This window comes from Oncorhynchus mykiss, chromosome 11 (genome assembly GCF_013265735.2).
Source record: "Oncorhynchus mykiss isolate Arlee chromosome 11, USDA_OmykA_1.1, whole genome shotgun sequence".
Lineage (NCBI taxonomy): Eukaryota > Metazoa > Chordata > Actinopteri > Salmoniformes > Salmonidae > Oncorhynchus > Oncorhynchus mykiss.
In genome coordinates, this window is record NC_048575.1 from 26,931,770 (window position 1) to 26,945,930 (window position 14,161).

General features: G+C 42.7%; 1 protein-coding gene across 1 annotated transcript in view; it reads right to left on the reverse strand.

Moving 5' to 3' along the window:
- The window catches only part of odad2 (outer dynein arm docking complex subunit 2), a 68,563-nt gene that overhangs the window by 29,784 nt on the left and 24,618 nt on the right, over positions 1-14,161 (reverse strand). Inside the window, exons 11-15 of the mRNA XM_021620611.2 lie at positions 6,963-7,109; positions 6,322-6,531; positions 5,058-5,291; positions 4,732-4,842; positions 4,427-4,581 (exon numbers count right to left, since the gene is read on the reverse strand). Coding sequence (XP_021476286.2) covers positions 4,427-4,581; positions 4,732-4,842; positions 5,058-5,291; positions 6,322-6,531; positions 6,963-7,109 — 857 coding nt within the window. The remainder of the gene's footprint in view (positions 1-4,426; positions 4,582-4,731; positions 4,843-5,057; positions 5,292-6,321; positions 6,532-6,962; positions 7,110-14,161) is intronic.

Here is a 14,161-nt window from a genome sequence, read left to right on the forward strand (position 1 = left end):
TGCAAATAAATTCATTAAAAAATCCTACAATGTGATTTTCTGAAAATTACAGGCCTCTCTCATCTTTTTAAGTGGGAGAACTTGCACAATTGGTGGCTGACTATTTATTATAGTGCGTATACGCAGTATGGACAGTATATGAATAGATGTGGTGTGTACAGAAGGTGTGTACAGTAGTAGTTATGTACAGTAGTAGTTGACTAGAATACATTATAAACATATACACATATAACATAATACATTATAAACATATAAAGTGTGTAAAACAGTATGTAAACATATATATATATATATATATATTCCGGATTCTAAAATTGCTCATCTTTATTTATTTATTTGTGTAAATGTTGGATTATGTGTGTATAGTCATTGGATTGCTAGACATTTCTGCATTGTTGGAGCAAGAAACATAAGCATTTCTCTGCACCTGTGTTAACATCTGTAAAACTGTGTACCAGACCAATAAATGTTGATTTGATAGAATCTAAATACATATCGTATCGGCTCTTAAGCATTGTGATAATATCGTATTGTGAGGTCCCTGGAAACTCCCAGACCTAGAATTCCCTGGTAATTGCACAAATAACTTTTGATAAATGTACTGCAAGTCATGCCTATTTTTGTTCAGCCAATCCCAGCTCGCGTAATTGGCAGAAGTAACACGAAACTGGCTGAATGAGCTCCTCGTACAAACAGTAGGCTCAATACAAGTGGAGGCATCATTAAGGCCTATCAAAAGGCACAGGGACCAAAGAGAGGCTTCTGTGTAGCAGTTCTATGACGAATTGTGTTGCTCTTTTTCTAAACACATCTGTTACAGTAAGACATTCATTCACATTGGTGGTGCAAAGAATTTGAATGCTGCCTGTCTGTCATTTTATACCACAGCTGCCTGTCTGTCATTTCAAGGACTACGGGAAAGGAAGAGAGCCTCGAAGACGTTCAATGGGAATCATAAAGGGCCTGGGAGACTTTCAGAAGGATACATTCTACTGTCTAACGTTGAACAGAAAAACAAACTCACTACAAAATGAAGGAGAGTGAACTGCTGCCTGAATAGGCCTAGAGGTCGGGTGAGCATAGTTCTGTAGATAGAAATGGGAGGTAAGAAAGAAGTATCATTATGATACATAATGATGGTGTTCTGCTCATCTTAGACTCTGGAAGAGAGGTAAGAGAAGGAGGACTGGATGCATAGTCAGTAATTGTAACTGAACCATACAATCTTGACCTCAAACATTATTGCGTTGGCAAATACAGTCCGAGTCTTGGCGAGGACCACTTTCCATTGCAAAGTTATTCCCTCACTTGTTTGCTACAGGGCTTAGTTTTTACACAGCTTTTGTGTGTGTGCATAACACTTCCACATATAAGGTTCAAGGGGAGACGTATCAATGCACCTATACATCTGCTTTTAAATCTGCACAAAACAACAGTCCAAAACGTTCCTAGTGCGAGACAAGAGGTTTGAGAGGCCTTTTTATTAAGGCCTTTCATACATACAGGCTATAGGCTCCATATTGCAGGTCTTAGGAAAATGTCAATCTCTCGGCATTTAGCCGATGTAGACCTTTAAAACAAACACACTTAAATTATGAAGATAATTATATTTTTTGGCCATCAATGATCTCTTATGTTGATGCATCATTAATCAGGAAAATAGCTAGCACATGTGTCTTCTTCTGGACTTTAGGGGAGGTCTCCCTCTCGCTCCACATATCTCAGGCCTGCATCCCACACACCCCTACTGTACAGTACAGCCATGCCATGTTAAAGATCACTCACACGAAAGCACACTGTCTGCTATTGGCCACAACGGCTGTTTGAGTTGTTCATTTACTACTTGGGAATAAAAAAAAAGCTCAACTCCCTCTCATTACTGTTTCTGTCAAATATATTCTAAAACGATTTTCGTCTCGAAACACCACTCGGCCCATGATTGATTCTGAAATGAACACAACGGCCCTTAACAACTCTCAACAAAAAACTCTATTACCGCTTGCAGCCGTTCCTTTTTGACAGTAATGACTTGGTCATGTGATTCCAAACCTGCGTCTTGACATTTTTACATGTTTTTCAAATAACCCTGGGAGAGTTAAAAAAAAAAAAAAAAAAACAGATCCACTCGCAAATGTAAGTGTGGATTAAAACAGTCTACTTTTTATAATGCTGGTTTCCTCTCCGGCCTTCCTGGAGAACCCACGGCCAAATTTCGACCTTTATTCACACCAACCGCCCGAGCCGTCCAAAAAACTAAACACAAACACTACACAGGAAGGCAATGAAACATTGTAGTGGGTGATACGGCCCTTTTGGGTCACTCTCTCACTGACTAGATTCCTTAGTTATCTATCACATTCCCCTTAATGAGTGTGAGGGTTTGATGCTTGCCAATGAAGTGTCAACCAATTGCGGTTTTACATGTGATTATCAGTATCATTATTTATTGTTATTATGGACCATTTTTTGCATAGCAACAGTGTTATGAGTAAGTACGCTGAGACAAGCGGCCTGTAATGGGAGCAAGTGCACAGGGTGCCACATTACTCATTGCCAGTGTAGTTCACTTGTTTTATCGCCGTGCCAGGCTGCACTCTAAAGGGCTCCCAAACTCTGCCATTTTTGTGTTATTCCATATGCATCTGAACTGGACTGAACAGGAAGGCTTGTTAAGTAGCCAGAGGACTGAAAGGGCAGTCTGAAAGGTTCACTTTGTTTCTTGAACTCTCTCCTGTATGAATTCTTTAGTCTTTATAACTAAATCTGTTGTTATCCAACACTCCTCGTTCTATGCAAACAGAACAGATGCTTTTGTTTATAAAAATAACCACTGGTCTGGTTGTCCACCATGAACTTGGCAACAGAGATAGTAATCTATATCCACCTGTTTTAAAGAGAGCGTTATTGGCATGCTTCTATAATGGGATCATTGCTTAATTGACTGTGGCAACAGGCACTTGCTTCCAGTTGGGAAGACTTAACTTAGACTCTAAATGTAGGATATCATTCTGTCAGTTATGAAATATGAAGTGGAGAGAGACCGGTGTGAGTGCTACTGGGACATTTTACTATTATTTTTTAAATTCCTCTGCAATTTTCAGGCCTACAGAGTTTTTGCGTCAGATGCTAGACATTTCCACATGATCTTAATTCATCACATAAAACTCCAAAAGCCTCTTTTATCGTAAAAACGTATTTAAAAAAAAAAAAAAAGCCACAGCCTTATCAGTTTGTTGGCTACGTTTCTGAAAATGAGCCTTGAATTTATTAAGAGGTTACCGTGGCATAAATGAATGCATATGGCTTGCATTGTCCCGAGTCACTCTGACAAATAAAATAAATACAGCAACAACAAAACAAGTCACGGGAGTACCTTTAGCAACCATTGAGCGCTGCCGGGGCACGGTTTTCAGGCATTATTTCTTTTTGAGGGAAAATGACTGATTTAAAAAATCATCCCACGCAAAATAAAGCCAGCCAAGGAAAGATTCCAGAAAGTGTGACTGTTGAGGGGAACTAAATGACAACGAAATAAACGTGGGTATGCCGTAACATGACAAATGATTTAAGAGTCTGTCAGCTTACATTTCCAACATTATGGAGGAGTCATTTTCGAGGCAGCTTTCTCTCAGTCCGCTTGCCCATGTTCATTACTGATGGGAGGAGAGCTGCTTTACACACCAAAGGGTGTCTATAAAATAAACTCTTTACTTCATCTTTTGTTAACGGCAGAAAAGCGCACATTCCTCCTGCTAACAGTCACATAAAAGATCAGCGCTAATAGAATCTGTGTAGCTGCAAAACTTAACATTTTGTCCAAATAATCACTTCGGCCAGACACAACGTAAAGGACGAGACGTGACAACTTTTGGGAGTGGAAAAAGTGAGACTCACATATGAACACATGAGAGGTCTCGTAAAAACGCCACGTGATTGCAGCATACCATCCAAACCGCTATCACTAGGATTTCCATTGGAACGTACTGTAGACCCATCTCCCCATACTTTAAAGTTAGCTCTCTAAATTCCCATCAGACTCGTGACACTAAGTTTGCAAACATATTATCTGAGTATTACGAGCACCTATGGCTGCCCACTCAATACATGCTAAGTGGACATCAGTCAAAACAAAAATGTACTTCTGTGTGGGTAATTTGTCAAAGTCAGGGCCAGGCTAATTTTATAGGCTACCAGTAATTACACCGACCTACCAATGACATAAGACATGCCCCACTCTAAAGTACCCCCCCCCCCCCCTCCCCCTACAGTAAATATGGGACCACGACCAGCAACACACAGTTTACCTCTGGTGCTGGTCAGGCTCCAGTCTGAGTGGGGCTGTAGTGATAATGAGGGTTAATAATAATGGGAAGGAGAGAAGGAGGGAGGGATGCCTGGATGGAGGGAGAGGGAGGGGTAACGTTACTTAGCCACGTTCTCCATGCTGATGGAGCACTTCCAGATGGCCCCAGTGGTGGCAGCCAGGAGCTGCTTGTTGTCTGCCTGGCTCAGCAGAGTCACCAGGGGCTGCAGGCCCTCGCACTGACGCACCAGGTCACGGGTACGCTTGTCTTCTGCACACTGAGACAGACAGACAAACATTGCTAGACATATTTTGGGATGCTTCTTGACCTAATGCTTGTGCATTGTCCACATTCCCAGCCTCAATTTATTCTTGTTTGTTTATGATGGACTGAAAACATTCTTAACATGAGTCATAACCCTGGTTACCTTGAAGATGGCACTGGCACAGTGCATCTGTAGCTCGTGGTTGTCACAGTTGAGGTTTTTCACCAAGTCCTCAATCATACCCTCCATCTGGATGGCAATCCTGTAACTTCTCTGGAAATGGAATGTTCAGGGAAAACACATAGGCAGTCAATGACAGTGTTTTGGTTTGCAATGATGAATCACTAGGTGGTCCTCTTCAGGGTAGCACTCCATACCTTCATCTGCTACACATGCTGCCCACTAAACCATAGGTATACCCGACATGGACACCCTATTCCCTATATAGGGCACTTCTTTTGGCCAGAGCCTCAAAGTGAGCCCCTCACCTCGGAGGCACACTCCTGCAGGGTTCCCACGACAGGGATCAGCATGTTCTCGTGGGGAGACTTGAGCAAGCGAGCCAGAAGAGGGATGCCCCCGGCCTTGCGGATGGCCTCTTTGTTCCTGGTACTCTTACTGCAGCTCCAGAGGGCCAGGGCCCCGCAGCGAGCCACCTCCACGTCCTTCTCCTGCTCCTCTGTCAGGGCCGCCGAGTCAGGCACGCAGTCTAGTAACTCTACCTGGGAACGAAAACACACACACAGAGAACACACACTCAACGATCCCGTGTGCATCAAATAAAATATCTATCAGACATTGCGAGAGTGAATGTGAAAACCACAGGAAATGCTGTAATGATAGCTGTGGTTTCCGTTGACGCAATGTATTAAATGAGATTAGCAAAGTTGCTGGCCATGATTAGGTGCATAATTAAATCATATTACTATGTGGGCTGACAGAATAAAAAAACAGAGATTCAGAATGTGGAAAAAGAGCAGGTCTGCGTGTTGATGTTACAGTGTTGAAATCCCAGAGTGACCCTTTATGAGCGTCGGTCTGTGTGTCAGGGCTGTGTTAAAGCCATAGTTCCTGCACGGCCACTGAGACAGAGCAGGCAAAGCTATTACACATGTTATGCAGTTCAAAGGTGGTCTCAGTCTGTAGTTCAGCGTGAAATTAATCTCTCCACTGCAATGACTGCAATGAGCACATCCGATTTGGTGCTTGAGGATAAATATACAAGGCCCACAGGCTTTAATCACAGGTCGCTCTGTCAATAAACATCAACACAGATCCAAGGATGTCAAAGGACATTCTATCCGTTCCCCCCCCCCCCAATGACTTTGATGTTTTGTAACATAAAACTAGGGGAAAGGTGGGTGAGGGTGGCATGTATCAGGGAACCCAGTGTATGGAAACTGGAGGTACTTAGAAGAGCCAGTGCTGTGAAGAGCTGTGTGTTGCTGGGCAGTGTTCTGTAGAGGGGAGCCATGATTTGACTATATTGGACTATATTGCCTAAGGTTCTGCTTTGCTATAGCATGTGACTCCAAATTGGCTCTGTAGAGGGTCAGTTAGAGAGTGCTGCTGGGAACATCAGCAGGGCTGTGGGTTCATTTCCCGCACGGAATACATTCCCATATATTTATGTGTCACTGTCAATGTTTTGGATCAAAGCGTCTGTCTAAATAACATTAGCATTATGTTCCCTTATGCAAGGCTATGCGCTGCTGTGTTACAGCACATTATATATCTTCCCACTAGACTCACCAGTCTCTTGATCCCTCCGTGCTGTCTGACTGTCCTTCTGGCCCGTCTGAACTTGGCCACGTTGGCGATGGTCTCTGCGGCCAGGTATTTTAGGTCCTTGTCTGGGGAGTCCAAGATCTTCACCATGGTCTGCAGGCCCCCCAGGTCAGCGATGGCCCGGCGGATCTGAGAGTTACGGCTGATCTCCTTCAGAATCTTCAGAGAGCCAATCTGAACCATGCACGAAGATGGTAAGTCCACAGAGTACATCTCGCTAAATCTCCTTAGCGGGTAAAAAAAACACTGGCTTGTATGAAGAAAAACAGCAAAGCCAATGTCAACAACATGGGCTAAACATCCATCAACAAGAGCACAAATAAAGAGGATTAGGTAAACCCCCAAAACGGGACCCCTAAAAATAGACAGCAGTTTCTAAAGAGGCTCAATATCAAGGCATGCTGTATAAAAAGCGCCCACACATCTCATTAGGTCTATTGAAGTCGAATTGCTTCCCTGTGTCTTTAAAGGACCTCCAGTCAGTACTCTGGGTATCTGAAACACTAGGCTGGCACACACAGCACAGGGGCAGCTCTGTTCCCCCCCCCCCCCCAAGGGCATCCAGGTCCGCTTGGCAGGGAGCAGGGACTGGGAGGGCTACTCACTTTGCATTTGATTTCTTCTGTATCCAGCAAGTTAATGAGGACTTCAAGGCCACCTACATCCCGGATGGCCAGTTGGCACGTCTCCTGGGCTAAATTAAAGTCCCTCATGGAGCACAGAGCAATCACAGTGGCCGTCTGGTTGCCTCCCTGAAATGAGAATGAAAACCCGGCACCAATGACTAAAACGGCAGAGAAAATAATTAAAGAGACATTGAGAAAAATGAGGACACAGCGTCTCCCCTCCTTCCCTCTACTGATATCTCTCTTTAACCATGCCTGCTGGGGTTATTTTGTGACAGTTAAACACCGATCTGATATGGAATGGCATTAACTCGGACTCAAGATGCCTGTGGCCAGAAACCATAGACAATGACCCAAGTTGAAGATAAAAGAGAAAAATTAGCATTGAAATGTTGATTGAACATAATGATGAGTAAGCATTTCAAAAGACTCTCTGTTATGACAGTTGCTATACACACATAAAATAACTCAAAGCTTGTTTCTACCCAATTAGCTACTTAGTAACTACTACTAAGCAAACAAGTGGTTTGGGAGTAAAAAAAAAAAAATCTTCTTTGATTTCACTTCAAGTGCCTCAATATATAGGAAGAGGATATTGAGCCAATTTGGGTTTATTGCCTCTTGAGTGCAACGTGTGCAAAACAATGTAAAGATCTAAAACAGGTGACTGGGGTCATTCTCTGACCTATATAATGATAGGTGATTGGGTTGACAGTGTTGGAAACATAACCAAACAATTTAGTTGAGATTGAGTGTGGCATTACACACATAAAGAAGGAAGTTGGAGGAAGGTAGATACAACAATTGCAATTCTCAGACACTTAGTCTGTATTGTGTCTTCTTCCTGCAGTGTACCTTCTGTTGATGTGAAATATACTGAATAAAATACAAACACAACATGTAAAGTGTTGATCAGATGTTTCATTAGCTGATCACTGAAATGTTCCATACACACAAAAAGCTTATTTCTCTAAAATGTTGTGTACACATTTGTTTACATCCCTGTTAGTGAGCATTTCTCCTTTGCCAAAATAATCCATCCACCTGACAGGTGTGGCATATCAATAAGCTGATTAAACAGCATGATCATTACACAGTTGCACCTTGTGCTGGGGGCAATAAAAGGCCACTCTGAAATGTTTTGTCACACAACACAAAGCCACAGATGTCTTAAGTTTTGAGAGGGTGTGCAATTGCCATGGTGACTTGTAGGAATGTCCACCAGAGCTGTTGCCAGAGAATTTAATTTTCATTTCTCTATTATAAGCCGCATCCAACGTTGTTTTAGAGAATTGCACAACCAGCCTCACAACTGCAGACCACGTGTAACCACGCCAGCCCAGGAGCTCCACATCCGGCTTCTTCACCTGCGGGATCATCTGAGACCAGCCACCCGGACAGCTGATGAAACTGAGGAGTATTTCTGTCTGTAATAAAGCCCTTTTGTAGGGAAAAACATGTCCGGATTGGCTGGGCCTGGCTCCCAAGTGGCTGCGCCCCTGCCCAGTCATGTGAAATCCATAGATCAGGGCATAATGAATTGATTTCAATTGACTGATTTCCTTATATGAACTGTAACTCAGTAAAATCATTGAAATTGTTGCATGTCACGTTTATATTTGTGTTCAGTATAGCTTAGACAGAACAAAACCCCTCTGATTCCAGATTGAAACAACAGTACCTCGCAGTAGGTAGAAAATACGCTGGATGTAAGCTGGATGTGTTGCATGACTTTGAAATGTGACACGGCACCCTGAAGTCAAAATCTCCTGGCAAGTGAACAATCCAGATCTTATTGTTTCATTTTCTTTCTTTCTGTTCTTCTTTTAAATGAACCACAGATAGACGTGGAGATCAGTGAGTTCTTAGGGCACTACTGCAAAGCTGCTTTATTAGTTACACACTTCACAAACATCTCCGACTCAGGACCATCCCAGACAGATTACTCTGCCCACGCAGAGGAGACTCAAATCTCTTATGTAATGAACGCACTAACGTGAGATAGAAGTGCTATTTAAAAGGGGGGGGGGGGGGGGGGGGCGACTATGGATAACTACGCAGTTCATGTTATGGGAGTACAGTTAAATCACTGTATCTGGGTGAACCGTGATATGAAGGAGTTCCCAAAAAAGAGGTAGCCTGAAACACTGTTGTGAGCGGGATAATGGACACATGTGTTCCCCATATTATGACGTTGGCCTAAATGTGAACCTTTTGTCTATTAACAGCAGTGGATCTACTGCTTATGTAGTCTCCACCACCCCTTCGCACTCTTCAAAGGATTCAGGGGGGCTAGGATCCTACCTTGTAAAAACAAAACGCTATGTTTAGAACTGATACCAGAGAGAAAATATCATATGCTTCCAGTTTTGTTAGCTTTGGTCTAGAAGTATTGTAGACATTCTTTAAAACATTGACAACATCTGACAATCTGTTAAGATGGATGTCTCTGACTCTCATCCAGCTAGCATGATAGGGGCAGATGTGCAGGCAGAGGGGGCAGATAGCCTACAACTCAACAACTGTCTGTCAAATGGCACACTATTCCCTATGTAGTACACTACCCTATGGGCCCTGGTCAAAAGTAGTGCACTATAAAGAGAATAGGGTACTATTTGGAAAGCAACCTCTGTCTGCATCTAAAGACTACAGCTTATGAAAGACACATGAATAAACTGTAAACATAACCAATGACTAGGGTTTACATAACATGATGAGGACATTTTTCGACAGTATTTATGTGACTTTGGGGCATTTGTGATTCGCCACAGAAAATAAACAATACTTCATAGATTTACACTTGTCACAATAGGGGGGGATAACAGGGAAGACTGCAGAGGTTAGGCTGCTATGTGTTTTGTTTATAGTAGTTTAAACCCAGGTGAACACGTCTGCTCCAAAACTGGGGAGGGACTCACTGCTCAATACATTTCACTACCAGCGGGATTTGGCAATAAGGATAGAGATGACTAAATGTCCTCGTAAATTATATCCAGAGGAAAAATATCTTTAAATATTTCACATTACAAAGTAGGGAAAGAATGAAGGGAATTCAGTATTCATAAATACAGTATATACTCTCGTGATTTGGTGAATGCAGTCGATTACCAATATTAACGTAGCCAAAAAAAGAAACGTCCTCTCACTGTCAACTGCGTTTATTTTCAGCAAACTTAACATGTGTAAATATTTGTATGAACATAACAAGATTCAACAACTGAGACGTAAACTGAACAAGTTCCACAGACATGTGACTAACAGTAATGGAATAATGTGTCCCTGAACAAAGGGGGGGGGGGGGGGGGGGGGGGGGGGGTCAAAATCAAAAGTAACAGTCAGTATCTGGTGTGGCCACCAGCTGCATTAAGTACTGCAGTGCATCTCATCCTCATGGACTGCAGCAGATTTGCCAGTTCTTGCTGTGAGATGTTACCCTACTCTTCCACCAAGGCACCTGCAAGTTCCTGGACATTTCTGGGGGGGAATGGCCCTAGCCCTCATCCTCTGATCCAACAGGTCCCAGACGTGCTCTATTGGGTTGAGATCCGGGCTCTTGGCTGGCCATAGCAGAACACAGAACACACGCACAAAATGAGCAGTATGGCTGGTGGCATTGTCATGCTGGAGGGTCATGTCAGGATGAGCCTGCAGGAAGGGTACCACATGAGGGAGGAGGATGTCTTCCTTGTAACGCACAGCGTTGAGATTGCCTGCAATGACAACAAGCTCAGTCCGATGATGCTGTGACACACCGCCCCAGACCATGAGGAACCCTCCACCTCCAAATCGATCCCGCTCCTATCATGACACAAGGTGAGACCCAGATGCAGACACATGAGGCAGATGGTTGAAGTCTTACAATGTTTATTAATCCAAAAGGAGTAGGCAAGAGAATGGTCATGGTCAAGGCAAAAGGTCAAAACCAGAACAGAGTGGCAGACAGGCTCGTGGTCAAGGCAGGCAGAATGGTCAGGCAGGCGAGTACAGAGTCCAGAACAGGCAAGGGTCAAAACTGGGAGGACTAGAAAAAGGAGAATGCAAAAAAGCAGGAGAACGGGAAAAACACTGGTTGACTTGAAAAAACAAACAAGACGAACTGGCACAGAGAGACAGGAAACACAGGGAAAATACACCGGGGAAAGTCAGCGACACCTGGAGGGGGTGGAGACAATCACAAGGACAGGTGAAACAGATCAGGGCGTGACAGCACTTTTTGCCAGTCCTGTCTGGTCCAGCGACGGTGGGTTTGTGCACATAGGCAACGTTGTTGCCAGTGATGTCTGGTGAGGACCTGCCTTACAACAGGCCTACAAGCCCTCAGTCCAGCCTCTTTCAGCCTATTGCTGACAGTCTGAGCACTGATGGAGGCGTTCCTGGTGTAACTCGGGCAGTTGTTGTTGCCATCCTGTACATGTCCCACAGGTGTGATGTTCGGATGTACCGATCCTGTGCAGGTGTTGTTACACGTGGTCTGCCACTGTGAGGACGATCAGCTGTCCGCCCTGTCTCCCTGTAGCGCTGTCTTCAGAGTCTCACAGTATGGACAATTGCAATTTATTTCCCTGGCTGCAGATGAGCAGGGATCCTGGGCATCTTTCTTTTGGTGTTTTTCAGAGTCAGTAGAAAGGCCTCTTTGGTGTCCTAGGTTTTCAGAACTGTGACCTTAATTGCCGACCATGTGTAAACTGTTAGTGTATTAACGACCGTTCCACAGGTGCATGTTCATTAATTGTTTACGGTTCATTGAACCAGCATGGGAAACAGTGTTTAAACACTTTACAATGAAGATCTGTGAAGTTATTTGGATTTTTACGAATTACCTTTGAAAGACAGGGTCCTGAAAAAGGGACATTTATTTTTTTAGCTGAGTTTATAAAACAAGCATTTCTTATGGTCCGTTAATTCAGACACATACATTAAAAACTGAGCAAGTGCAACAGGTACTAAGTAAGCCCTGGGAAGTAGACATCGCATAAAGGGAATTTACGTGTTAAGGTCGCTCTGGAATTCACACCAGACACGCAGCGCTGGATGATCATCATTAATCAACAACTCAATGGTCCTTCCTCAGGTAAATTATAGAGACCATTGTATAAAATATGTATATACTAATCAAATACCATTATGGAACTCAAACTGTTTTACAAACAATTAAAAAACTATCAGGGATACAATTTAATTAAAGGTGTTAACCTGATATCACCTATTAAAATAAAAAGTCTGCTTTTGTCTCCCCCATTGTTTAGACCTCCTCACCACCAGAAATGTCTGAAACCTTCACTGCTTGATACAACTAATTGCAAACAGCAAGGTAATAACCTGTGTGTGTGTGTGTGTGTGTGTGTGTGTGTGTGTGTGTGTGTGTGTGTGTGTGTGTGTGTTTGTGCCACAGAGCTGGATCTATGACATGTGGGGTGGAGCCACTATCTGTGTTCCTACTGCCTGTGATCCTACTGCCTGTGTTCCTACTGTCTGTGTTCCTACTGTCTGTGTTCCTACTGTCTGTGTTCCTACTGCCTGTGATCCTACTGCCTGTGTTCCTACTGCCTGTGATCCTACTATCTGTGTTCCTACTGCCTGATTTCCTACTGTCTGTGTTCCTACTGTCTGGGATCCTACTGCCTGTGTTCCTACTGTCTGTGCTCCTCGACCTCAGTCGGTGCAAGAAAGAATCAACCAGCTTGGCTGAGGCCACATCCCGGAGGATTCATGTGGTTTATACTATTCTGTCGTTTCTGAAGCAGACTAGCCATGTAGGGTACAGATGAATAAAATGTAGCCATCTACTGCCAAGTCCATTATGGGTAAGGAATAGGGAAAGAATGATTGGTGGTTCTCTCTTACTTAACATTGGACATAGGATCATGTATAAAATAAAATGTTGAGCATATGACTGGCCCTGCTGTCTTGTAGCGGCTAGTGAAATAATACAGTTTTGTCAGGCATCCAAACGTTTGTGGTATTTTCTGTCACTAAAAAGTTGTTTCATTTAAAAAGTATGGAAATAGGTACAGACATTCATAGTAAAAATGACTTTGTCTGGTGCAAAAGTAGCCCACTTAATTTCTATGAGTTTCCAAAATAATGGTTCAAACTGATGTGTGTTGTATTTCTATTTTCCCTTTTAGTCCGAGGCTTATTATCAACCATCATTTTTCCCTGGTAGTTAATTAAGAAACTATTTCTGAAAATGTCTTTATAACATGTTAACAGAGCTGAATACTCTGTTCAAAGTTCCGAAACACCTAATTCATTGGAAATAATGCTTCACTTGTAGAAATTAAGTTAATGTGAGTGTAGAGACTGACCCTGGCTCTTTCGAGTGGCAGGAGAACTTAAGGGGTCTGTAGTTCTGCTACTGACCAGCAGAGGGTGGACAACCTCAACCAGGGTTAAACAAAGTGTTATCATCGTGGATGGACGTGGGGAGCACTCTAGACGCTTAAGTAAATCATGACACCTACTTACATCACCGTCCTCTTTGCAATATCTTACATTTTACTTGGAAATTAATATACGTAATAATTCTATTGTTTATTATAAAATGATTGCATCAGTTACTTTTCCTCAGGACATAAAACAAAATATACTGTAATCTCATTGTTATAAGACAATATAAACTAAAGGACCTGATCTAATGCTAATATATGAAAATATATATTAGGGACAAATAAGGGATCCTCTAATGTGTTATTATGTGGCAGTAAAATGAAGAAGCCACTTATGCAACAAAAATGATCACATTCTAGCCGTCATTGTAAACACTTACACAATAGACAACCTTTGAGTGTGGTTTGCTAAGTAATAAACATGTTAATAAATTTGGCACCTAAATATTTTTTGTTAATCATCACTTAAGCCACTTATCGCCAATGCTTTATCAAAAAAAAATAGGGTAATTGGTAGCAGCTATGGCGACAGCATATTATATGAAACTGTTAAATTGCCATGTATCTAATTCTAGAAAATGAGGCAGTTTGGCTTCAGCTTGTGGTTACCTACAGTGCAAATTGATGGCAATTACGTGGTATGGAAACTTTACTGTATGTTCTTCAATCTGAGAGACCGCTACCATATAGGGAAATGTATTTATATTATTACCTTTTTTCTACTTTGTACACCTTTGTACGGTCTCGGGAGAGGCGAAGGTTGAGAGCCATGCGTCCTCTGAAACACGA